Source organism: Podarcis bocagei (genome assembly GCF_964188305.1).
Source record: "Podarcis bocagei genome assembly, chromosome: 5".
Lineage (NCBI taxonomy): Eukaryota > Metazoa > Chordata > Lepidosauria > Squamata > Lacertidae > Podarcis > Podarcis bocagei.
In genome coordinates, this window is record NC_138129.1 from 54622062 (window position 1) to 54648957 (window position 26896).

Genomic DNA, 26896 nt, shown 5'->3' on the forward strand with positions numbered 1-26896 from the left:
ATTTTAAATCTGTGTTAGCTATGCACTCATAGGGCTTTGCAACATGCTCTTCTGTGTCTAATGCCAAAAGCTCAAAATAGTGTTCCTTTCCCATTTTAGACAGAGAAACTATTTTTCCAGATATATAGGGGCAGATTCAGCTGAGTCCCGGTAGCAGAAACCCAAGCAAGGACTTCTACTAGCGCACATGCCCTGCATTGGCTCAGTGTTTGTGTGTGTGTGTGTGTCAGGTGAATCCCCAGAACAGCGCACGGGGGAGGGGTGGGGGGTGGGGATCCCATCTGACAAACTGAAACATTTGCATTGACAGAATGACTACCATAATGCTATGTTGAATTCCTCCCATTCTGTGTCTTGCAGCGTCCTGTCCTGAAGGATGCTGGGTTTTGCCACTAAGCATTTGCTCATGTGCCTGCCAACCCATGAGTGAGGGGTGGTTAAGTGGGAAGGAGGAATAAGTGTACTCTGGTTGCAAGTGCATGACTAGCTTAAAGATTGTCACATTCCACAGTGGTTGTCTATGAGATTAAGGCATGTGGGATCACCAGGCACTCAACAGTACTCCAGTTAGATTGAGCTGGTATCTCACATTCCTTCACAGCCTATCTGAAGAGCCTCAGAAATTTACGCAATGGAAAGCATCAAAATTGAGAGATTGCATTTCTACACTTTAGCTGAAAGGACTGCTGAACTATCTATTAATATCCTTAAACTTTATATGATTTTTGAATCCTTGCTTAGATTTTTAACACTAGCTGGATCCAGGAAATAGAAGGGTCTTGGCATACAGCCCACCCCCCTCAAACTCATAACACTATTATGCCCATACACAATGGCAAAATTTCAATGAAATTGTAAACTTTGGTTTAGCATTGCACACATGAGACTTCTGCACTTTGTACTTTTCTTCTCCAGTGTGGTCGTGAGATCAGAAGCTTTCACTTTTATTTTCAAGTAACTGCAGTACAATGCTGCTGTAGTTAATCTAAACTACTGTATTATTTGAAACAAACCAAATCCATAAAACATGGCTTGAAGTTGGCTTGTTTCCCTGAGTAGGTGAACTGTGGCCCAAGGGCAACATGTAGCTCTCTGCCTAATTTTGTATGGCTGGAGGGAGATGAGGAGGGCAAGAGGGAAAATCCTGGGGGGACAGGGACGTATCAAACAATGGAATAGGAGGGGAAATTATTCTGTAACTGATCAATACAGACTTCTGGCAAGAGAGATCTGTCTCTCTTCCAATGGCCTGGTAGGCAGAAAGGAAAAAGGATGTAGCAGAAAAGAGAATAAGAAAAAGGGGCAGGCTTCACCCCCTTCTGGCACTGAGTCACTCAACAGCATGTGGCCCATCAAAATAATCTCCCAGGTAATGCAGACCTCAACATAAAAAAAGGTTTAACAAGAGGCCTAAACCATAGTAAAGACAAACCACATTTTATCTGAGTTTGTGTTTACCACTGAACTGTAGTTGATAAAAAACGGGAAATGGAAGTTTCCAGTGCCCTTGCAACTGCATTGGAGGCCAGCAGCATTTATGCAGAGTTCTCTCTCTAAAGATTACTTCTGGCAGTAGTTGGGCTTTTGGACAAGGAAGATAGAGCTGTTTAGGATACTGTCTACTTTATATGTTATTCTTAGTGTTTTGCGTATTGTTTGTATTGTTAGTCCAGATCTCACAGGATGGTCATCTCAGGAGGAACTTGCTCCTCACGGAAGCGCAGCACTGGAGCCCAAGGCATCTTTCCCAGCCTCTCTTCAGCCTGCCTGCTAAGATGGTTCTCCCTTTGTTCTCCCCATTCTTCCCAGCACACCTTGATAAAAACCACTCTCTTCCTGTCACCCCTCTCTCTCTTACCCCACCATCTTGGCAATTTCTGTCTGCCCAGGCCCAAAGATTCCTCCTAGATAGGCCATCAACACATGTTGTCATGCTAACGACATGGCTTATCCCTAGCTAGCTATGTGAAGCTGCCTGGGTTTGTGTTCCTAAACTGTATTTAACAGTGCTTGACTTAGTTTTAACTAGCCAAATTGCTTACTTGGTGCATTGCTTACTTAATGAATTTATGAGTTTGCTCAAATTCTACCTCTTTACTGAATCCACAGATTATGGCGAGTCTGCCCCTCCCCCAAACTCATAACACTGCATAGCCACAACTCCCAGAATCTGCAGCAGAACCGTCACTGGGGATCTTAGGGCCTGGGTTCTTGGAACTAGAGAGACCATAGCTTAGTGGCAGAGCACATGCTCTGCATTCAAAAAGTCCAAGATACAATCCTTGGTAGTTCCACTTAAAAGGATAGCTAATAAGGAAGAACCTTTGCCCAAGACCCCAGAGAGAGCTTCTGCTTGTCAGAGTAAAGTATGCTGGGCTTGATGGATGTATAATCACTACTGGGATAAGGCAGCTTCCTGTGAGCTTATATGGGAGAAGACTCTTCCATACGTATATTGAGCTACACTCCTACAATCTCATGTTTCTGTAAAGCAGGGAGAGTCAACATGGTGCCCTCTGCATGTTGTGAATTCCCAACTCCTACCATCTCTTGAGTATTAGCCGTGTTGGCATGGCCAGATGGGAGTTGTAGTCCAAAGCATCTGGAGGGCTTCACATTGATTTCTCCTGCTATGAAAGTGTAATGCTACATACACTAACATATTCCCCCTTCTCCCTCCCATACCAGTGACCCAGAAATATACTGCAGTTCCTCAACACTTTGTGGCTGTGAGCAAGGGAAACTGGGAAAACTAGCCTAAAACAACAAGAGGAGTGGGGCCATAGAGGTGTTTGTGGCTCAGACCAGATCAAGGCTGAGGATGAGGTTTTTGTATATTTGGGAGCACGAAGGCCAAGTGTTATATGATGATAAAGCAAACGTGTCAGGTATTCATAAATGTGTTATAGGTTGGAATACTAAAGCAGATCTTTATGTGCTGCCCATAGTTCAAATGTTGTAGAGGTTTTTGCAGCTGCTTTAATGCCAGAGGCTAAATCTTTGGCAGCTGCATAGTATTTTTGAATGTTTTTTCTTAGGGGGTGAGTTTAAAGAAAACTAATAAAGCATCGCTTGAACAAGACAGTCAGATTAGATGGTCATCCAAAATCTTAGGCATACAGAAGTATACTGCTTCAAATTTTGGACACTTCAGAAGCAAACAAGTCAGAGACTGCTATTGTAGAGATGGAAAACTAAGTTAAGGGTAAATTGAAGAAAAACTGTTGACAGTTTACACTTGTGAATTTTTTGTGGCATTATGTCCTTTAGAAAGCATGGTCAGTGCGGACTGTGTTGCAGTTAAAGGAAAGGAAAGGAAAGAAGAAATTTTGATGATTTCATTTGAATTATTGCCTGAAAACCACTCGTCCAGTGGTCTCCCAAAACAGGAACTAATGGTGAGGGCCTAGTTCTGGAACTTTACTCATGCAGTCACAACACCTCCTGACAAGTTCTACTTGCCACTGGAGAAGAAGAAAAATGTGCATGCTCAGAAATGAACTGAGTGTAAGTTCCACAGATAAGTATTAAGGCAATAGGGTATTAAAAAGGGTAAAGGGACCCCTGACCATTAGGTCCAGTCGTGACCGATTCTGGGGTTGCGGTGCTCATCTCGCTTTATTAGCCGAGGGAGCCGGCGTACAGCTTCCGGGTCATGTGGCCAGCATGACTAAGCCGCCTCTGGCGAACCAGAGCAGCGCACGGAAACGCTGTTTACCTTCCCGCTGGAGCAGTACCTATTTATCTACTTGCACTTTGACGTGCTTTCGAAATGCTAGGTTGGCAGGAGCAGGGACTGAGCAATGGGAGCTCACCCCGTCGTGGGGATTCGAACCGCCGACCTTCTGATCGGCAAGTCCTAGGCTCTGTGGTTTAACCCACAGCGCCACCCGTGTCCCAATAGGGTATTAAGCATGCACAAATGACTTACAGGCATACCTTGCTTTATTACCACATGACTTCAACCAAAACCAGAATGTAGAAACCTCTGTTTAAGTTGGAAGTCAACCTAGGTTGTGTCTAAACTAGGACATGAATGTGTAGATATGCATTTCCATGTATGTTTTGCTGTTTCCTTGTGCTTTCGTCCCTTCATCCACACAAGCACTTTCAGTTTTATGCTTCTAAAATGTACCTGGATGTTTCCTGTCCACACTCGTGGCCAGTGCTTGATTTCTTGTGTTGTCAAATCCTTTCATGTGGATATTTGTTTAGCTTTCAACATTTTTGTTTTGAAATACAAGTTTTCCAAAATAACACAAAAGAGCAGTAAAAACATTATTTTTAAAATGTGTGTTGCTTCACATCAGGCAAGATTGAGAGCTGCTGGAATGAAAGGCTGACACTTCCATTCCTCCCCTTTTCCTTTCCTGCACCCAGCAAAACATCATTACACATGTGTATAAACCTGCTCATATAATGTGCTTTAGTTCATTCACAGTTAAGTAACACGTGATTTTATACTGGATTATCCAGAGAACAGGAAAATCAGACTTTAGCAGGAGACGGTGTGGGTTGCCACTTGGATGAGGACATTGTGTGGAAGCTGCAAAAAGATAGAGAGGCACAAGCAGCTTCAAATCCACATTAGGCTTTGGTCTGGATGAGACCCTAGTTTGTAAACATAAAATAATTCTTCACCCTAAAAAGTCAAATCAGTGACACACTCAGGTTCTTAGAGAAGCTCTAATTGATGCTGGCTCTTCCTTCTCCAGCTATAAAAATGGGCAGACTCACATCGAGACCGTAAATAATACATTATGTTCCCTAAGATGACAGTTGTCTTGTTAAACGGGGTCTTTTTAAAAGTAAAGAAGAAAATAAAAATGTCAGCACTACCTTGTAGCAATAGTTTATTTAGCTCAGTACCGCCAAGCTGCAGCAGATACCTCTGGCCCATTCCTATGCCCATGCCATGTTTTCTATTTTGGTAGTTACTATCTGCAAAAATGGGGATAGATACACTACTGAATGCAAGTAGCATGAACTCAGGATTTGCCTCATTATAAATTGCATCAAAAATTAGTTCTTAGTTGTACTGAACAGAAAAATCAGTTTAAGGATTTGCACCTTTTAAGGGTAATCTTATGTCCCCAGGGATGGTAGAATGTTGCAATCTCCTACTCTGCAGGTCTGTCCTCAGAAGCTTTCACTCTGTATGCTTCAATGGGAGGAGAAAAAGTGTGTTTTCGGGTGTGTGTGTGTGTGAATCGGGATGTATTGGGATTCACAGGATCTAAAGCACTGCTAGAATTTGGGGGGGAGGGGAGCGCAGTGGCCCTGGGAAGTGGTGTACTTATTTATTTTAATTTTTTTTAGGCCTTAGAAAATGGAGAAAGAGATTATGCCCACCCTCCTTTGTCCTAAAGGCACAAGCCAGGTCAGACTCTGGATCTGGCAGTTCTTCCATCACAAATTCTCCCTCCCCCAATGCTGTAGGTGCAATTCACACCCATTAAAATCAACAATAGTAGAGGCATCCCTCAGAGATATTGTAGGTTTGGTTCCAGAATACCACAATAAAGCAAATATTGCAATAAAGCGAGTCACACATTTTTTTCTTGGTTTCCCAGTGCATGTAAAAGTTATGTTTATACTATACTGTGTTTATACTTTACTGTTAAGCCATGTCCCCTCTGGCTGCAGGGGTGGGAGGAGAAAAACTTGGTTCCTAGCCAGTTCCACTCCTGTGGCAGGAATAGGGGCACTGGGTGTCTTCCTTCTCCTGGAAGCAGCTAGGCGGCCTGCAACTACACCCACAGGAGCAATATCTGTGAAGTGCAATAAAGTGAGGTATGCATGTAGATCATTTTGTTCATGCTTAATACCCTAACCCTATTGAATGGATGGGCTTGTGCCCCTTGGCATAATTTGAAAAGCAAGAGCAGTGAGTCCCTTTCTCTCCAGCTTGGTAAGGAAGAGAGAGAGAATAGGTTGGTCACAGCTACTTTTGGCTCTGGCCCAGTCTACTGCTGGCTTAGAATCTGCTCTCAGTCAGCATATTGTCTGTCCCTGCTTCAGAATGTAAGCAGCAAAGCAATCAGTTATGAATGACATTTAAAAGATGGGTTCTTCTGACCAAAGTCTGAATGGAACACACTAGGTCCAGTGACTGTAACTGAAAATGAGATCATTGAGTGATGTAAATCAGTGTTCACTAACAGTTTATGATGAACTGAAGTAATTTTCCACCTGGGATTTTAAAGTAATAGTTGGGAATTTCAGTAATATTTTGACAAGCGAGGCTCCAATTTTTATTTGATCTTGTATTTAAAATTTCAAAACAGAGTAAACACATTTTTATCACCACATCATAGGCTGTATTTCTCAATTTATTAGAAACAGCGGTCAGTACATCCTTCTAAAACATTACATGTAAATGTGCTTTATTGCAATCTTTTATTGCATTTTTATTCTAAAGCAAAGTAGGCCAGAATGCTTAGTGTCTGGGATTCCAAAGCTCAACCACCTATTTTAAAAAATAGAAACATACAGTAAGATCATAGCACATTTGGTGACAAGTACAATGTTGCATTACTTATCTAGAAACTACAATATGACTAACATACAATTGTTTTCCTCATGAAGCAGTTTCTTTTTTAAAGTTAAACTACATGAATTTGACTACACCATAAAATGACAGAAGAACAGGTTTTACATACCAACAAGACTACTCAAGTTACATGCTGGAATTTATATTTAAAAAATAACAAAACAAAAACAATCCCCTTTGCTCCATGAGAAGCAACCTTTGACAAATAGCATCCCTTAAAAGAAAAACCAAAATGGATTTCAAGAATGTAGTGTTCATGTGTGGGATGTACAGAAGGAGTGCACAGTCCTGGCATACCTCAATACAAAATGAAGCTACCTACTCATTGTTACACGTATTTGTAAAATGAGTCCATACACAGTGATTAATGCTATTATTCTCCTTTGCACATTAGTTCTAGATGGGGTTTTCCCATATTTAAGAACTGCAACTGTTACTATCTCTCAAAAGGAAATGGGGTCTATATAAAATGCAACCACTTTGCTTTGAATAAACTACAATGCTTTATCTTGAAGCAAATAAGGAAAACACTTTTAAAAAATCGGAAATTTAAAAGCACATCGAGAGTATTAGTAAGGAACCCCACTTTTGGGGGGGGGGGGAGAGAACAAAATGATCCAAACTTTCAGATTGTGAGGTGGGTAAAGCAAGTGAAAATTGTGAATGTGGAGTTTCAGAGGGCCAGGGCTAGTTATGGCCAATGCATATTAGATATATGTATGTGAATTTATTTTCCATATATCTATATACATACAGTACACACACACACACACACACACACACACACACACACACACACACACACGTTGCAGACCAGTACAATCCCATGGTGCTGTAAACTGGCAAAAATTAACAGGTTGAGTTAAATTTCTTTGTAGTCAGTCACTGCAAATACCGAACACTCTACACTCCAAGAAAGACAACACACAGCTGGCTGGCATACAAGGGTGCAATACCACTGAACATACTAGGCCTATGATGGGGGAGTAGAAAGCATGTTGACCCTTGAAAATAGCTTTTCTTTACACATTGCAAATGCCTGTCTGAAAATAAAAAAGTGTCCTGAGGGGCTGATTGGAGAAAAGTGCAAGGCTCTCAATGGTTATAGGTAAGATACTAAGCAGTGTGAAACAGAATAAACTTTTAACTATGAGCCATTGCTATATGCAATACTCAACCTCTGTGAGCAATAAGACAGGAGTAAGGGATGTTGCTGAAGAATAGTGTATAGTATAAAGGTCTGCATTAAAATTATGGAGCCAGCAAAAATGCTAGTGCTTGAAACCTAGAAAAGTTAGACTGATTTGCTAAACTTCCACTATTTGTTATTTAGTGTTCAGTCAAAACATACTCCAGCCAAGCAAAGCTCTTAGCTCAGGGCTGAGAGTAGATAGGATGTTGAGAGATCCTGTGTATTATTTATAGCCCAATCATACCAGAAGAATAGTGCTTGAGGGACAGTGGGTTTTTAACTCTTCTCCCTGCTGAAAATAAATCATCCCTCATATTTAATATATGCCCCAAGGGGCTGGGGAGAAAACACAGGCAGCAGCCAGTTGTATGTGTTTCCCATAACACACCAAATAGCTTCAGAATGGCGATTTAGCTCTTGAAGATGGTACAGGGGGAAAAGCTTCAACCACCACACCCAGAGCTATCTTGGAGTGTAGAAACATTGCAACTGTTTGTACAATTTGGCTTAAAAACAGCATTTAGCTTTTAGGCAACTGCCATCTTATGTTAAAGTCACCCTGTAATCCTTAGAGTCAGAGTGGGCTCCATTTACCCCTTCCATGCATGAGCATTTGGTTGATGGCAAACAGCTGAAGCAAAATGCCTCTTCCCACATCTCTTTACTGGGGGGTGGGGTGAGGTGTAAGAGCAGGTTGTGGGCTTCAGGGAAAAGAATGTGGGGTGCAGTGTCTCATGGACAGGAAGGAGAGGCCAGGGTTGGGCAATACCTCTACAGTTAGCAAGGAGAAAGAACTACTAGGGCAGGTTAGGATGGAAAGCACTGCCTTGGTTAGTGCAAGTGTGTGGAGTCAATGAAAGGTATTGCCTCCATTGCCGGTGTGACTTCCCCTGTCAACTTGGATGAAGCAAGGGTGCTGTGGTGACAGGGAATAGCTCTCCTGACATAAGGGGAGTCATGAGACTGTGGTGCAGTGCACATCCTCACATCCCTGAGTCTCCTAAGCAGGCAGGGAAGAGTTGAGTGGTGAGGTGTCACTGAGAAAGAGAAGTACAGCAGTTGGAGACTGGTTATGGGTCAGCTGTCTGGGTATGGGTCCCAAGAAGTACCTGACCATGTCCACTGCTTCTGCCAGCCCTTGGACACATCCTTATTCCAGTTCTTTTAAGATGTGCTTCCTATCTCAAAATGCCTTAAAACACCTAAATTCTGGGAAATTGCCATTTTCAGGAAATAAAGTAATTCTTATTATGGGGGGGGGGGAACAGAGTTCATGTCTAAAAGTACAATTGCTGCATATCAGAAAATGGAGGTTTCAATAAGGTAAAACTCCAAGTCTGGCTGCTTTTAAGTGCAAGTATTTTAAAGGGTGAAACAAACTGGATGTAAATCTTTACTTCATGAGCATACTGAAACTTTTCAAGTCATGAAGTATATATTTATGAATTCACATTAAAAAGATAAAAATGGGTAGAAGAAAAATCTTGAGCATACATTATGCCCAGATCTGCATTTATACTCTGTCATCTCACAAAAATTGTCTTACATCTGCATACACACAATACATGTTACCACTTCAGATTTTTATTCCCTGTTAGTGTGAATTAAACCAAAACCAAAAAAACTACACATTCAAACAAATATTGTTCAAGTACCAAAGAGGGGGCTTTTGTAGACTTGGAAATATGATAGCCAAACAGGAAAATTGCTATGTGAAGATAACCCATTAAGTCATTGTACATGTTGTCATGGCTTTCCAAGTGACAACATATTTACAGAACCAAACCACCTCAAGCCCTTAATATGTGTCCTACATGTGTCCAGGTTGGCTTCTACAGTCTATTGTGTGCCTGATCTTAACAAAGACTGAAGAATTGCTGCTATCCCTATTCTTGAGCTTGTGCAGACCGGGGGTTTGGATGGGGGGAAAAAAAGCGAATACAGTATATGAGAACTGTGTTTATGTATGGGAAAACCAAAAACCTACAGTTATTGGGGGGGGGGGAAGAGTACTGGAATTAACGAGATTATGCATACTAATTTATAAGTGATTTCAGTGGCTGGAGGTAGATATAAACTTAAATTTGGGTTGTATGATTGTTTTATGTTGCTTGTGTTGGCTGATCCCCTGCTCCTTTTCATTTTAGGCCATGATCCTAAGAATTGCATCACCAGCTCTACATTTTAACTACAGGAGCTTTTCAAAGTTTGTATCCGGCTAACAACACCACACAGCGCATCAGGTATAATTTCTGAACTCTCCCAAGTTTTAAAAGTGACTTGTTGAGCAAAGAACTGTTGTTTAGTGAAAGGTAATCAGAGCTCCAATGTGCACATAAAATCAATCTAGCGCACAGACTAGAAAAGTAACCCAGTGAGGCTGGATTTATTCCTACATTCATAAGTAGGATATTCAAGATACTGCTTTGTACAACATAGGTACAGAAGAAAAACTATGTTGTAACCTCCTTATGAATTCTTCCCAAAATTTCTCCTTAACAGTGCTGTATTTGTTCTTATGATATGTGACTGGCAAAGAAATTAGCCTCAGAAGGACTAGCAGTTCAATTACTTTTCAATCTTGGCTGATCTATTGTGCACTGCAGCTACTGCAACAGCTACAGAAAAATATGCAGTTTTCTACTTGTGAGAAAGGAAAATATTGAATCCTCCCCACTAAAGCACTTCAGATAAGCTGCATATTAAGAGCCTTTCTCCCCAACCAGTTTACTGCTTAACAAAAAACATTTACATAGTTGGGTCATTGAAATCAGTATAACATCTAGCAGATAAAAAAAATGTTCAAAAAAAATGTTCTACTAAAACAAGCCTAGCTCATTGGCTTAAAAAACCCCACACATTCAGCTCTTCTCATCTTCCATTTTGCTATTCTCTAGTGCATTTGCAGAAAGACAGCAAGTTGTGCTAGGGGGCTGATCTTAACAAAGGTGAACTCTGAGAATTTGGAATGCTGCCACTTGAGGTCAGCTAACTGGTGTGAAAAATTAGGCATGAGAACATTAAATCAAGAAATGTTGATGGAAGCTGAATGGTGGTAGAAGAACATTTCTTCTACAAACTTTCATTTGTAAACTGCAAAATGATTTTTCACTTGCAAAGTCCATCCAAAAATGTTCAATGTGAGAGGCATTGCAAGCATGTGAACACCAGTTGGCTGTTATATTTATAAGCCAAAAGGAAGCCATGTATATATGTTTACTTTCCTCACAATTCTAATCTAAATGTGTCAGAATGTGCCAGTTTAAAGGGAAGTAAATCAAGGCACCTTGTGAGATGAAGTACACATAAAGTTAATTGTAAATTTTAAAAAAATGAACCTAAAGGAAGCATATGAATTTACTGATACTCTGAATACAGTAACAGAAGCCAAAGGATTGTATCCCCAGGGCCATGTTAGTCCTACTTAGGAGTAGACCCATTGAAGTCAATGGACATGACAAACTTGGGTTCATTTAATTTCAGTGGGTCTTTTTGAGAGGGACTAGCACTGGACTCAGTGACTTCATAGGGGCAAACCCAAATGAAGTTAATGCAAAACAGTGGAGGCTGTGTGGTATGGCCTAAATTGCCAATTAGCTCATTGTTTGGTTATAACATTCAAATGTGAAGATTTATAATTGGTAGTTATGGGAAAACATTCCACTGATTCTGAGTAAGTCAGAACAAGCCTCTGTGATCTAGGCTAGATTTAATGACAGAGTAGTATTAAGCAATGTGCAGGTACCAAATTAGAATGTGCAAGCTGGTTAGGCTTCCAGAGGAGGTATCTCAAGTCTCAACCTGATGACTCTGAAAAGTGGCAAAATCCAGTGCCACGCTTAATAAAAATAGCATATTGCTGCTGGCTAAAGAGGATGTGGGGGTGGACAGGCCTGGGAAGAGAGGGACTGAAGAGATGGTGGCACATTAAGTTATTAACTATTGTCTCACAAATTTAAAGACTACAGGATGGGGTTTTTTTTTACAACCATGGTTCCATTTTTAGAAGATCATGTTCCAGCTGGTTAGCCAGCACTTAGCTTAAGTGGCAGTAGATTAGTGCAAAACACAAGTGCTTTTGGGACATGTCAAGCAATCTAGTTTAGCCCCTCCAGTTGCTGATTAGTGCTCAAATTTTATCATTTTCCTGTTCAGCAATTTCATATTCTGCATAATACTTCTAAGCTCCCTTATAGTGCATTCTGCTTTGTGTAAACATTAGAATCTAACAGTCTGGGGGTTCAAGGTGGCACTGAAGGTAGGTTGGAGCCAGAAAAGATCCAAATGTCCCAACTCCCTGGCATGCACTTCAAATACTACACAGAAAAAGGAAAGACTTCATGCTGAAACTACCGATTTGTCCTTGTTGTGTAAGCAAGTGTTCTAGCTCAAATATAATATTTAGAAATTACAATAAATCAACAAGGGCATACATGTAGTGACAAAAAAGGTAAATACAGCATTGTCAGAGCACAAATTCTCACAGTCTAGTGGATCCAGTTCTCACTATTTGCTATAATTTCATTATTTGATGTTACATATAATCCAGATGAATCTGATGGCAGATGACCAAGCAAAGCTGTTTACATACTGATAGATTCTACCACTTTATATCTTTACTAGTCCCATTGAATTCAGCTACCCAAATATTTGTCTTATGGTAAGCCAGCAATGAATTCTAAGGTTATACAACCTGTACAATGGATTTCGTGATTTAGGGTGCAATCCAAATGCATTATAAACACAGTTTTGTAGCCAGTTTCAACAGTATATAGACTGCACCCATAGGGGTTTTTTGTTTTTTTGTTTTTTGGTTTAGCAAGCCATTGAGAAGCAATCCATTGCACTTCTAAAGTTTTTTTTTAAAAAACAACAACAACAACAAATGTTTTTAAAACAGAAAATTCATTGTTTAGCATCTTATAAACATGCCAGGTGCCAGCTTCATTCTGCTTAACATTCCAAAGCTTAGTATTTTTTAAAAACAAAATCTGACATCCTTGGAAGAAAGGAACCACATTTTGAAAATAATCAAGGGGGAAGTGGTGCAGTTACATCAGGTCAGGTTAGTTTTCAAAACAACAGAAGACTTTTTAGCTTTTATATTTCTCTCTTCAAGTTTTGGCAAGTGTGATTGCACATGCAATCTACCCACCCCCCCCAAATCCAGCAATGAAAGTAGTTTTGGTGGGTTCAATTTGGTTTCTTTTATTTGAAGACCGGTAAGTACTATTGAAACCAATGTTTTGCTATGTTGGTAAAATATAAAGCAATATTTCCTTGAGGATATTCTTTTAAATAAGAACCTGAAACTCTCCCCATAATTCCTTTGGTCTCCTCTCACCAAATACCATGCTACATCAAGATGAGCCCTCATGTGTAAGTTTGTCTGACTTGCAGCCAAGCTGCTAAAATTAACAGGGAAGTTTCTGGAGTAGAGACTTTCCCTACATTTTCCTGGAGCTTAAGACTGAAAGACATTACTAATACCTCAGAAAAACAAAATCCAAGTAGAAGTTCCGCTGATGGTGCCTGGCAAAAGTTTTGCTTTTAGTTCTTTCTGTATGCATCTTTAAAGAGATAACTTGTTCCTTATAGGGAAAATGAGAGAGTCTCCTTATATAAAAACACAGCTGATCTCCAGGTAGCACCAGGGCACCAACCCCAAAGCTATTATTTTGTTGCTGCTAGGTCTCCAATTCACATTCATCAAATCATTTCTTGTGCAAAACAAGCAGTCTTAAGGAGAAAGAATGCCCTCTGGGTTTTAGTAAAAACTGTAGAAAAGAAATCCGGGAACCAACACTTCACCTATACTCCACCCTCCTAGAATTTATCTACAGAGGGAGGGCATCTGTGCGTTGACAGGATAAGCAAGCCGGACGTTGAGGGAGTCATTGTGTTGGACAAGGGAGGTATGCTGGTAATGAAGGACTAATTCTTTTAGGGTAGTGTAAAGGTTATATGGCTCTGCAAACCCATAACCTCTTGGAGTGCTGTAAATCACACAGTGTTTAACTTCACCATCAGCTCTGTTAAAAAAAATAGAAAATTAAAAATTAACATGATAGTAATTTAGAAGGATTACAACAAGTGAGATACTGAAAAGTCATGATAAACATCAAGGAACCTTGGATACAACAGTATTCCTGTAATGATTTTCATGTTTAGAATGGCTTGCTGTCTCATGAATGCTTGTCACGGTGCAGTGAAGGCTTTTAAAAAAAAGCCTTTCAGGTTGTGACAGAGGTTTCTATTCTACCTGAATATCATCTTCCAAACCCTCTACAGCTTAGCTTTATACAATATATAACATATTTACAATAAAGAATTTTTTTTTGCCAGACAACCTGCTTTTGGACTTAACTTTCAGTAAATCCATTTCAAAAAAATTAAAGCAGTTCAGGTAAGTGGCATTTAAGGTTCCAGTACTATTCCTGGGCAGATCCTAAGGGGCTCATTTGACCAGAATACATAGGGCAAACATTCGCTCAGTACTAAAGCACATATAATTCTATCACACATGTAAGCAGAATAAATGCCCAACCTGCGAAGCATTTCAAGAACTACAAATTACCCATAATCTAGGGAAATGTACATCCTCTAGCTCTTGTAGAAACTTGTTTTGCTTATGTCACAAGAGCAGGAAGATACTAAACAATTTAACTTACTGACTGCACTAACATTATTGACAAAAGATATGATTGTGGACAATTCCCAACACATTATTTCCACAACATGGTGCCCTCTAGATGTAACTCCCATCATCCCTGACAATTGGCCATGTTGGTTGGAGCTGAATGAAGGTGGGGAAAGGCAATTAGCTCAGTGGTAGAGCGTCTGTTGGAAGATTAGAACAGCCAAAAGAAAGTTATTCACATAGTGCATAGTTAAACTATGGAATTTGCTCCACAAGTAGTAGTGATAGCCAGAGGGCTTTAAAAGAGAATTAGACACTAACCACAATGGCTGTGGTCTACCACCAAGGTTGGAGACACAGTATCCCCTTAAACGCCAGGGAGAGTTCTGTTGCTGCTTTGGTATCTGTAAGAATAGGCCAATCCATTGGCCAATCCAGCAGGCTGCTTTTGTGTTTGTATGCTTTGTATGTGGAAGGTCCCAGGTTTGATCCCTGGCACTTTCAGGTAGGGCTTGGGAGAGAACCCTGTCTGAAATCTTGGAAAGCTACTGCCAGCAGATAATACTGAGGTAGATGGAGTATAAGACAGCTTCCTAAGTTCCTATACTAATCCAAACAACCAGAGGGCACCAGGTTGGGGAGGACTGCTTAAGTTGATATGCCATGTTATAATCTAAATGCTAAGAAATGTCTTCATCTTTTAAGAGACCACTGACCCAACTAAATGAATAATGATGAACAGAGACTGAATTAAATTTCTCTCACTCCTGCTACCAAAGCTATTTTAATTGCAGATGTTGAGACACCCATCCTTTGCACTATTGTATCCATGAAGAGATGCCAATTTTTTTTCACTAAAATAGTGCATTTCAGAGCAAGATCTGGCTGCATGATTTGGAAGCAATAGCGAACCAGAAGAGTAGGCTCTAAGTAGCTGTTCACATGGGCAAATCAAGGCACTCAGTATTTTTCTTGAGTGTATATAATGATGACACTGAAAGCTTAAAAACACTTTATAATATTTTTGTCAAGAGGACTAGGCAAAGAATGCAAATACAAAAGAGTCACAAACAGTATATAGATTATGGGACTGAGGTCTGGTTCTCTTAGTACTGGTTGTGCTGTGCCATTTAATTTACCATGTTTACTCGAATCTAATGCTCACCTTTTGGGGGCAAATTACACTGCGAAAATTGAGGTGCGCATTAGATTCAATGGCGCGTTAGACTCAAGTAAATACAGTAGAAAGCTAACCAAGTAAGCATTCAGTTATCTTTATGTTGCATTCTTCGTGTTAAACCCATTTTTAATTAAGAAAATATAAGGCAAAAAGCTACCCAAGTTATGCAGCCAAATTCTATACAGGGTTATTTTGATGCAAGTCCCACCAAATTTATTAGTCTAATGTGGCTGACTCCCCTGTAAGTGCACATAGAGGACTTGACCTAAAAGAAATCCAGGGAATCACTACTTACACCACAGAACAAGCATAACAGCCTTTCTTGCTACTTTCTCGAATTAAAAATGCTCCATCAGGTTTCCCACAAAGCAAATCTTCTGCTTGGATGCGATTGATATCTCCCACAAACCAAGATGTTTCATCATAATGTGGCAGATTTTCATCCTCCTCATTTGTAAAGTATGTACTAGGAAGAGACAACAAATCTTATTTCCTTAATGCAGGAATATTTCTGTATTAGGATTACTTGTTCTTGCATGAAGCAATTCATGCAAACAACAACAGAGGCCTAACTCACATTATTTTTATACCACTGTTAATTCCTGTGTATATGGAACCAAGCCCTGGAGAAATCAGCAGTAGTTTTATGGTGCACAAGAAAACACTTTCATTGTCTCAGATGCTTACATTTCATCCATGCAAGATAATAGATACTAAAATTTAAAAAAATTAATTTGTACTAGTTATATATCACTAGTAGTAAATATGTTAGAGGGATGGATAGAGTTATTTTTTTTCTGAATGATTCTTCTGGAACTGTACACCACTAAGAGAAAAATCCCTTGGTGTTATCTGAAAATCTATATGCATGACCAGATATTGTCTCATGATTAGGAAAAAGTGTACATGGTCGTATGACAGCCACATGCATGTACACCAACACAGAGCTACACACTCCTGTCATGCACTATTTCTATATACTTTAATCATCCATACTGCAAAATTCAGAGTAGTTGTACAAAAACACTTACTCAATATTTTCGTTTTTTATTCCAAGCCAGTCGTTTATTCGTTTCTGCCTCACTCCTTTATGATTAAGCCAGCTGCCAGAGAGAAAATATACTGTAATACGGTCTAATAGTTAATATCATCTACAAAAAGGACACTTAACAATTCATAACATTCTGAGGCCATAATTGGTCTTCCTATAGCAGTGTCCTTACTGAAGGAATATATCAAAACCTGAATTAGAAAAAGCATATACAGTTAGTTGTACTTACTGCATATGGCTGCACACTGTACAACATTTTAAGCCTTTTGGAAAATTGACCTCCTCTATGTAAGATTTTCACTCACATCCCTTCCTTCCCTCTCCTAGCAAGATACGGGATTTGCTCACTGGATATCCCAATTCCATTTAGTGGGTAAGCAGTTAATGTTCAGAAAAGCAGCTTATCTACGAGGGCGCTGGTTAGTTATCTGCTGACTTGGTACACCCAGTGTGGATTCAGCATAGGCTCTATTTCACTTCAAAGCTAACAAGAAAATTCAGCTGGAACCAGAAATGTTCCATACAAGACATGCTATGGATTAGTTATTATTAAGCCAAGCACTTATTACATGAGTGCTGAAAAGGCTAACCAACTGTTAACGTCCTTTCATGTTAAGTGCTCAGCTTCCTTTCCATTAATATATTTGGGCCAAATTAGATGAGACACCATTCATACAATTAATAGGAATTGTGTGAAATTTTTTTGTAAGCAATTTGAAAGAACATATCCCCCATCTGTGCTTTAAAGCCTGCTTGTAGCTCCAACAGTAGCTGAAGTCAGTTTTAAGAAGCAGGACCTTCTTTGTTTGGGCTCCTTGAATATGGAACTCGCTCCCGTTGGAGATGCTGTTGTCCCCCATGTTATCTATTCTCAAATGCCAAGTTAAGACATACCTGTCATATCAAACATGAAGGATTTTTATTTTTAGCCACTGACTGTTTTATGATGCTTATGCATGTTAATCATTTTATGGTTGTTGAGTATATTTACTGACTAGTTATTGTACTGTCCTAGAAAACCTTTGGGATGAAAGGCAGGTTATAAATAAAGCAAATAAGTGAATAAGTACAGTAGACCTGATCTGCATCTGTACCAGAGTAGGGGTCTTTAATCATTAGGTGACATGAAGTGCCCAATCTGGATTGGGACACAAGTGGAGGGTTAAAGCTCCCATCCCCACCAGGGTTTTAATCTAGATCAGGCCCACTCTATTTACTTCTAAAATGACACCAACACAATTGCTAATTCTGTGAATGACCCTAACCAGAATACTGGAGACTCACAGACCGACTATTACTTACACAAGGTACTGATCTCTGATTTTGCGCAGCTGCATAAGATCAGGTTTGATACTGTTCATTTTCTTGTCAGTTTCCCGGTTGTCTAGAGCTTGCTTCTTCAAATCCTGTTCCAGTTGCAGCTTACTATCATGGATTTCACCCAGACGTGATTTTAATTTTTCATAATTCATTGCAATGCTGTAAAGAAGTGACTAGTTTTTAAAGGGTAAAAGTTACACACAAAAATAACCACTCTCATCTACAACTAAATAGTACATAGTGACTGTATTAGGCACTGTGGAAGACATTGGCTTCATTCATTCATTTCAGACTAAAAGTGTAGCTACCCAAGAGCTTCCTGATCCTTTTACAACTTAAGCACTAAACCACAGGTGCAGAAAGTCTACCTTGGAAAAGCAGTTGTAAGCTGTAGAACAGGACATTCTAGCAAAAGCACCTGGACAATACCACTTCTTCATCTCTATTATCTAAATATTATTTGGACAAAGACTTTCATGACTAAAATTATGCTAACAGAACATGATTCTTGATCTGAGCTTAACTGAAGAAAAAAATGGAAAAGTTTGAGCAGTCTCAAAAGTAAAGAGACCACATGCATCAGATATGATCCTAGCTGCATCTTATGATCTTCCACTGATACCCTGCTGCATCTGTCTCCTTCTTCAGAGATAAAGTAGGTGGCCACAGCAGACAGGACCTTTTACATATTGGCATAGAGGTTGCTGAATAAAACAGGGAGGATGTGCTGCAGAGTCTGCTTTATTTGGGCATGATTTAATTAGCCTTTCCTGTGTAGATTCTGCTGGTTTAATATAATAATGCTAGGGTTTTTTATTCCATTTGTTGTTTTCATTATGAAAACACTTCTGAAAATTGCCCTGTAAGTTGTATTAGAGGCCTTGTTAAGGAGAATAAAGATTTAAATTAATTTTAAAAATGAAGATAAGTTACCCTATTGTTTAGTACAAGCTGCCCAACTACTACCATTTGAACTTTAGAAGTCATTTTGCCTGGACAAGATACCTCACATGAATACTTTTCACAGTTATTAGAAAAACCATCCACACTATTGTTCATGTTGTTTAATTATCTAACAAATTATTTGAGAATCTATGCTGTTAAGAACACTCTTAAGAATAGCCACCTAAGTCTAGCAAACTGTCTCCAACAGTGATCAACCAGATTTCCATTTAGGTAGCTGCCCTTTCCTAAACCTTTTCCAGCTCTATTAAAATTCTGTCATTCCTTTTTCAGAAGAAGTTGATCTGGAGCTCTTCATCCTGCTTGGGATTGCACTTCTTGAGTAATTTCAACTCAATCCACGATTTACTGAATTTTAAACATTGAAAAAGTTGCTATCTAAATTCAACAGAACACCAGGTAACATGCAGTCAGTTTCCTTGTAAATTTCATACAGTGCGGAAATTGCTTACAACAAAGGTGTCTGATCTATAGCACAGTAGTTATGTAACTAAATACAGTGGTGCCTCGCAAGACGAAATTAATTCGTTCTGCGAGTTTTTTTGTCTTGCGAAGCATGGTTTCCCATAGGAAACGGTTTTAAGAAAAAGGAAACAAACCTGCAAGACGTTTTCGTCTTGCGAAGCAAGCCCATAGGGAAATTCGTCTTGCAAAGCAACTCAAAAAATGAAAAACTCTTTCGTCTTGCGAGTTTTTCGTCTTGCGAGGCATTTGTCTTGCGAGGTACCACTGTATGATGATATAGTGTACAGTGGAGGTCAATGGGAGAAATTATAATTATGGAGAACACAAATACAGTTACTACCTGAGGCCAGGACTGGCAACAGAAGTGGCATTTGGGCAGACCTACCGTTCAATTTCCTTCTCATTTCCTTCTCTTCTGAATCGTTCAATGTATTCTTTGCTATATCGCTCTTGGGTGTGACACTGCTCTTCAAATATTTTAATTGTTTCATTAAAAGCTTCTATTGCTGTTCTCTTCATTTGAATTTCCTGCACAGAAAAACCAATTTCAAAAATCACCATTACTCATCAGAAGCACAAAGCTGTAGAACTATTTGATTATTATTTTTACATAAATCAAAGCAGATAATTTATAGGTCTATATAATTTGATTCAGTATTGGAAAGTATATAATCCAAACACTGAGTGAATTACCAGTTTAAAGTATCTAATCTACAAGACCCTCTTGGCTAGTCAGATACACCTGCTTTGCCTTCTTTCACCTTGAGAAAAAAGGGGACCATGTTGTTGTACAACTTTACTGAGCATTTCACAAAATAAAGCTATTAAAGCAGTTTACAAAACAAAACAACCCAAGTTCTAAGAACAATATCATTTCAACAAACTCTAAAGATATGCAATTGTTTCATAAATGACTGGTTACACACATCAGGGAACGCCTTAAACAAAAATGTATTAAATACATGCCTACACAGTATGACACAAGGCACCTGTCTAATTTTGGCAGGTTACTTGAGAGACTGTCTTATGCCAAACACACCCTGCAGATTGCTGTTGTCTGGGGGAGGGTCCTGCAAGTTTCAGCATCTCAGAAGCCCACTATGCAGTAACTCAGAGAAGAGCTTTGCCCCTGTTCTGTGGAATAGCATTTCTACTGAGATATGACAGGTGCCCACAATCTGCAAACAGTTGAAGACATTTTTGTTCCAACAAGCTTTCCCAGTTGTATACACAAGTCTGTTAGGGTTTTAATCTTGTTTAAAATGAATTTTTTTACTTTGTGTTTTTAACTGTTTTTAATTATGTTATGTGTAAATCACCCTGAGATGGTGGTTTAAAAGGCTTTTAATAAATTAAGTGCAATATTAATAACAGATTCTAAAGAGCTAGAGCTGCAACACTAAAAGTGCAGTTTCTAATACAAACTAAGTGCACCTCTAGGGCATATACACATATCATTTTTTTTCTTATGCCACCTTTCCATAGATAAAACCATGCTTAAGGTAGCTTACAACTTGAAAAAAATTGTGTAATTAGAAATATAACAAAAATAGCCATTAACAATATCTAAAACTCATCAAAAAGTACACAACCTAATTAACATTTTCCACATTAAATCATAGTAAGATCCACAGTAAGTCCAAGGGAAGCCCCATAGAGTTTGTGTTGCAGGAATGCAGCCTTGAGGTTAGTAGAGTGGCCAAACTATCTTGGTCCAGGAAAAGTCATAGGTGTCTTACTAACTGAAGCTGGTAGAAGACACTTCTAGCCTCCAAGGCCACCTATACCTTAAGTGACAAAGATGGATACAGGAGCACTTCCAGATAATATACCTGCTCTTTCAGAGGCGATGCAACCCCATTCAGAACATGTAACTGACCTATATCCAAGACATGGGGACCACTCACCCACAAGGCCTATGCCTTGTCAGAGTTTAAACTCAGCTTATCTGCTGCTATCCAACCCACCACTGCAGATGGATACTGGTCCAGCCTGCACAGCCACTCCGTCAGATGTTACATAAAAACAGTGGTGTGTGTTATCAGCATACTAATAGCACTTTGCTCCAAATTCCTTACTGCCCACTCTGAAAGGCTTCATACAGATGTTAAAAAGAATTGGGGACATAGATAGGGACCCTGTGGCTATCCAGTTCCCATCACTCCTGTGGATTGGCTATGATGGCTAGGGGCTGATGGGAACTGGGAGTGCAACAACATGATTACAACTCTGAGTATACAGAATTGGGAGAAACTAGCTCCAATCCTGGTGATCAGCTACAGTGTCAGGATTGAAGCCAGGGCCTCATTTATACAAACCATCTACTCTATCTAATATAGGTACCTGAGAGCACTCATTGATGGATTTCAAGTGCAAAGTTACACACATGCAAATATATTTATAGGTATGAAGGGGAGACTTGTGGTGATTTTGCTAGTGACCTCTATGCACATGTCATTTTTTGTTGCTCTGAATCTGCATAACCATGGCTTCAGACATAATTCCTAGCTAGCCAAAGCAGTTTGTACAAGTCACAGACTTGGATCCTGAGACCCATTAAATGCAACAAGAGGTTACAGTGTTTCAGTAATGACTGCACAAGCAGAGACTCGGGAAGAAATATTCCTTTCACAGGAATATTACACAGCCTTACACAGTGTATTTACATCATCTTAGAATATTTTCATACAAACACCAAAATCCATATTTTATATAACTCTTTGTGCTGACGTTAGAAAAAACCAACACAGAGACCCAGTACATTCAAAATATATTCCAAATAGATGAATCAAATATTCTTACACAACACACCATGCCAACTCTTGTCAATGGTGATGGGATACATGCCTCAAAGACTTTCTAGGGTGCATTTCAGTTTTTTCCTGTTTGTTTGCAGGCTCATTTGTTTGCAATACTATTTGATTTAATATTTCAGTTTAATTAAATATATACCGTTTTTTTCACCCTATAGGACGCACTTTTTCCCCTCCAAAAATGAAGGGCAAATGTGTGTGCGTCCTATGGGGCGAATACAGGCTTTCGCTGAAGCCTGGAGAATGAGAGGGGTTTGTGCGCACCGACCCCTCTCGCTCTCCAGGCTTCAGGAAGCTCTGCGCAACCCTCGGGAGCCCGGTGCGAAGCCGCGCCGGGCTCCCGAAGGTTGCACAGAGCTGCCTGCACTCCCGGGCTTGGTGCAGCTCCGCGCAACCCTCCGGAGCCTCTGGCTCCCAAAGGTTCCGCAGAGCTGCCTGCGTTCCGAAGCCTGGGGCGCGCTGAAGAGTGCGCCCGGGCTTTGCGCAGCTCTCTGCAAGCCTGGGGAGACCGGCCGGCTCCCTAGGCTTGCGGATAGCAGGCTGTTCTGGGGGCTGGGGTCAGGGGGAGCTCGGGCTTCCCCCGCGCCAGCCCCGTGCCTGGGGGGGAAATAATTTTTTTTCTTTATTCCCCCCCCAAAAAAAACTAGGTGCGTCCTATGGGGTGAAAAATACGGTATATATTACCCGATGCACAGTGTGCAGTTTATTTGATGAAATAATCATTTGTGAGCACAGCTTTAGAAGCAGTAACTATGAGACAGACTGGCTCCTCAAAGAATCAAGCCAGTCTTGCACAAATTATTGTGCAATGCACACCAGCATAATGGCTTACACAAACAGTTCTTTATTTATAATATTGCCCAGTGCAAACACTTTCTATCAAGTTTGAACTCTGTTTCTGTTAGCGCAAAATGCTTTGCTTTCATGGAAAATTTTGTTAGGAGGTAAGCTGTACTATTTAAAGACTGGAGGTCCCCCACCCCACCCGCTGCCATTTCTCTGCTAGAGTACCACTTAGCAGATTCATGATGCTGTGCTGAAATGTTCCACAGCAGAGAATGATCTTCCTGATAGCTTGGCATCCAAGACTATACACTCAAGAATGCCATTCATTCAAAATCTGTAACAGTTCCCTTCTGCTGGACGTGGAGCAGATTCCTTTTCCTATGCTGGCCTCTAACATACAAAGCAGGGGATAAAAGGTAGGTGGGAAGTGTGTATGTGTCTTTAGCTTTCATCCCAGCTACTTTATCTGTGCAACCTCTCCTCCTAGCTGCTTTTGCTCCAGGCTGGCTCCAACACCAGGTTTCTCAGTACTGTGAGCAAAAGAGCACAGATCAAACACTATTCCCCCAATTTGGATTGGAGATTGTATATTTGCTGTTAAACTCTAGTTCAGGCCCAAGTAACCATAAGAACACAATGCAACAACACACCTGTGATGTTCTGGTGTATTCTTCATATAGTCTGTCATATTCTTTACTTTTCTCCTGATACTGGGTGTGGTACTCCTGAAGCTTTTTGCCCACGGCATCAATATTATCTTCTTTTACCAACTGATCCTGCATACATAAAAAAGAAAATAAGTATACTTTTCTCTGAAAGACATTCCAGTGCTGACCTATCTGCAGAACTACCCTTATGGAAACACAAGACAGTCTTAGCCTGAACAACAAAGCCTCTCTATACATCTACCAAGACATTATCCTTAACTTCTGAACAATGACTATTCCTGTTACTCAGGAAATACGTATAAATGTTTGAGATTGTAGAATTAACAAATTAGTTTTGGGACCTTTTATTTGAGCAAGCACTTGCTTAATCAGCAATATTTCTTTTAGAGAGCATGGTAGGGTTTCAATACTCTAATGTTTCTTCTACAAAAAAAAATTTATACTATTTTGCCTTTGTAAACTTTATAGTTTGGAAGAGATACCAATAATGACAGGAAAAAATAGCGGGCAAAGTTCCAGATTTACTAAAAAGCAGAGAATCAGTTCATCTTCATTTCTCTTGCAAGATCAAAGGCTTTATGCACATATAGCTATACAGCCAATGAGAGACTACAACAAGCATGAATTTAAAGGAGTGTATGCCAAATTAGGGACCAGCTACTTCCTAATATAGTGATGAATGTTAGTGTTCTCATACAAAACCCTGTCTTTAGAAAAAAAAATTTTTTATTAAAACTCAATAAAAACACACATTTAATGGTAATACAAATGGTAATACAGGGTTCTTTGAAAATCTCACCTGCTGGTATCTGGATACAGGATACATAAGCTTCACATCTAGTTTAGGGTTATATTGGGCAAGAGACTCATGGTGATAGTGGTTAATCAGTTCCACAACAGAATTGAATGTCAGTGGATCAGAAAAACCGTATTTCCCATCCCGGTGATAAATTTTTATCAATTTATTGTTGCCACCCTTCCTGCAATAGACAGAATTAAAGAAAACAAGCATATCATTATGTGCATTCATGTTGCATACTATAAGCATGCTAAATCAAAAAGTCAAACAAACTCCTGCATAGTTACTTTGCACTACATGTTGTTGACTTTGTATGTAGCATCCCATGCAATACTGTAATTTGAGAGTAATATTCAGTCAAAAACATCTTAACGGTAGTTGTCACAGGCTTCACTAATTTGTAAAAGGATTAACTAGAATTTCTCCAAAGGAAGTTCAAGAATTACCGTTTTTTTAGTATTGAGGAATTGTATAAAGGAATAGTTGACCTTTTAGCACATCATATGGTCCAGTTACTTTGACAATACTTGTTTCCTACAAAACTTCATGCCTAACAAGCTAGGTGGCCACTAATATACCTCACCAGTTTGTTCGCCATAGCTAGTCTTCTGGATTCAGTCTTGCATACATAAGTCTTGCCTACATGTACATAGGGGCTACTGAGGGTTAGCGAATGTGGTGGCCTCTAGATGTTGCTGAACTACAACCCCCATCCATCCCTCAGCACTGACCATGATGTTTGCACTGATGGGAGTCCAACAATATCTGAAAGGCAGCATGTTGACTATCTGTGGTTACTCAGGTAACAACAATGTTGGTACTTAACACTAAATCATGGTTAGTAGTATGTGAATGAGCTGGAGTGAAATGCTGGGCCCCACATCTCCCCTATGAAGTTGAGGGAAGACTTCAGCAGTGTTTACATTCACTTTCAGGGAGTCCTGGCTTGTTATGTTTAAACCCAGAATCCTGATATAAAACAAACTCTGGTAAATTCCATAATCAGCCACCTTTAAGTAAAAACATGTGTTACAAAGCTAACTTGTAAAACTAAGCAGAATTTCTTTTAAGCCAGGTTACCCAATTCAAATGTTATAATCAGCGAAGATTCCCTGTAAGTGAAATGAAACTCATAGTAATGCATAGCCGAATGCATTACTTGGGCTCATTCACACATCACTAAAACAAACTTTTGCATTTGTGCAATGTGGTCACCATTTACCCTAGGTTTCTATGCAGAATGAGTCCAGGAACAAGCCTTGGGCTTGTGCACTCCCTCCATAGGCACTTTCACAGCAGAAATATGTATTAATAAAAAGACGCAGCCTACATTTACTTAATGATAAATGCCATTAATTTCTGCTGAGAAAAATAAAGCACTATGTTTGGGGACAACATTATAGGGAAGCTAAAACCTACCTATCACTCCCAATACCAAACATATACAGCCATTAAGAATTCCATCAGAAAGCAAGACTAGGCTTGTTGGGGAGAGGAAAAGTTTATGATATCCCATCTCCCATCTGATTAGGAGGCAGGTACAAGCAGGACAACATTTTTAATCCTTCCAGTTTGGGATAAGTGGAAAGTGTTCCTTACTTCTTTCTACCTATAATAACTTTGGGAAGAGGATTAATATTTGACATGGCAGAAGCAACAGTCTTAAGTGATGGGTAGCTTTGTGAGAGAAGTAAAGGGGGGAAAGGGTTGAGATTCTTCATCCCTCCCTTTCCCATCTTTTAGCCATTGGTGAAATTACAGCATATGGGGATGGCTATATACACTTTGTACTAAGACATTCCAAATGTCCTGCAAAGGAAAGACAAATTCCTCAAAAAGAGGGGTTGAGATCCTTAGTTTGCTTATTTTATGCTGCCTTCAGAATTGAAATACTCAAGTTTTCTTTTAGCAAGAACTGGGGACAGGAGAGGAGAGAACAAGAAAAGAATGTGAAGAGCTACAGAGAAGTTGTAGGGTTCAACAAAGAGCTGTGCAAGGTTCTGAAGCCACATTACCCTTGCCCACTCTATTCTACCTTCACAGACGGAAGCCTCTGTAGTGTCAAAAAAGCTAGAACAAGAGTAGCCAACATGGTGCCTCCATATTTTGTGAACTACAAATTCCCAGCAGCCCCAACCAGCATAGCCAATGGTCGGGGAGATGGGAATTGTAGTCCCAAATATATGGAGAGCTACCCCTAAACAGAAAATTGGTTTTAAACAGAAAAAGCTAATAATTCTCATGATGCCAAAGTCCACTACAGATTGAAAATTATTTGATGCAGCATAAAGCTGTTCATTCTGCGCTCTCTTTGTATAGCCTAGCAGAAAATGTAAACAAAGTTCCAAGATAATGAAAACATGTTGCTTGTATTTACACTAGCTACAAACACCTAGACAAATTTATCAGCAGGTACTACCTACAATTTGTGCAGGACAATAGAGAGGGCAAAGTCAAAATTATTTA

General features: G+C 39.8%; 1 protein-coding gene and 1 long non-coding RNA gene across 6 annotated transcripts in view; one reads left to right on the forward strand and one right to left on the reverse strand.

Moving 5' to 3' along the window:
* Positions 1-7148: 7148 nt before the first annotated feature.
* The window catches only part of LOC308586500 (phosphatidylinositol 3-kinase regulatory subunit gamma), a 242176-nt gene continuing 222428 nt past the window's right edge, over positions 7149-26896 (reverse strand). For 3 of the 5 annotated variants that reach the window (XM_081193156.1, XM_081193157.1, XM_081193159.1), the window contains 7 exons: positions 24431-24611; positions 23614-23739; positions 19750-19892; positions 17919-18095; positions 16597-16668; positions 15861-16031; positions 7149-13777 (listed from right to left, as the gene is read on the reverse strand). In XM_081193156.1, coding sequence (XP_081049282.1) covers positions 13579-13777; positions 15861-16031; positions 16597-16668; positions 17919-18095; positions 19750-19892; positions 23614-23739; positions 24431-24611 — 1069 coding nt within the window. In that variant the 3' untranslated portion in view covers positions 7149-13578. The remainder of the gene's footprint in view (positions 13778-15860; positions 16032-16596; positions 16669-17918; positions 18096-19749; positions 19893-23613; positions 23740-24430; positions 24612-26896) is intronic. The other 2 variants (XM_081193158.1, XM_081193160.1) reach the window with 1 other exon arrangement.
* On the forward strand, positions 9901-26891 carry LOC308586550. Its single transcript, XR_014007922.1, has 3 exons — positions 9901-9988; positions 21704-21768; positions 26340-26891. It is a non-coding gene; the product is annotated as an uncharacterized lncRNA (long non-coding RNA).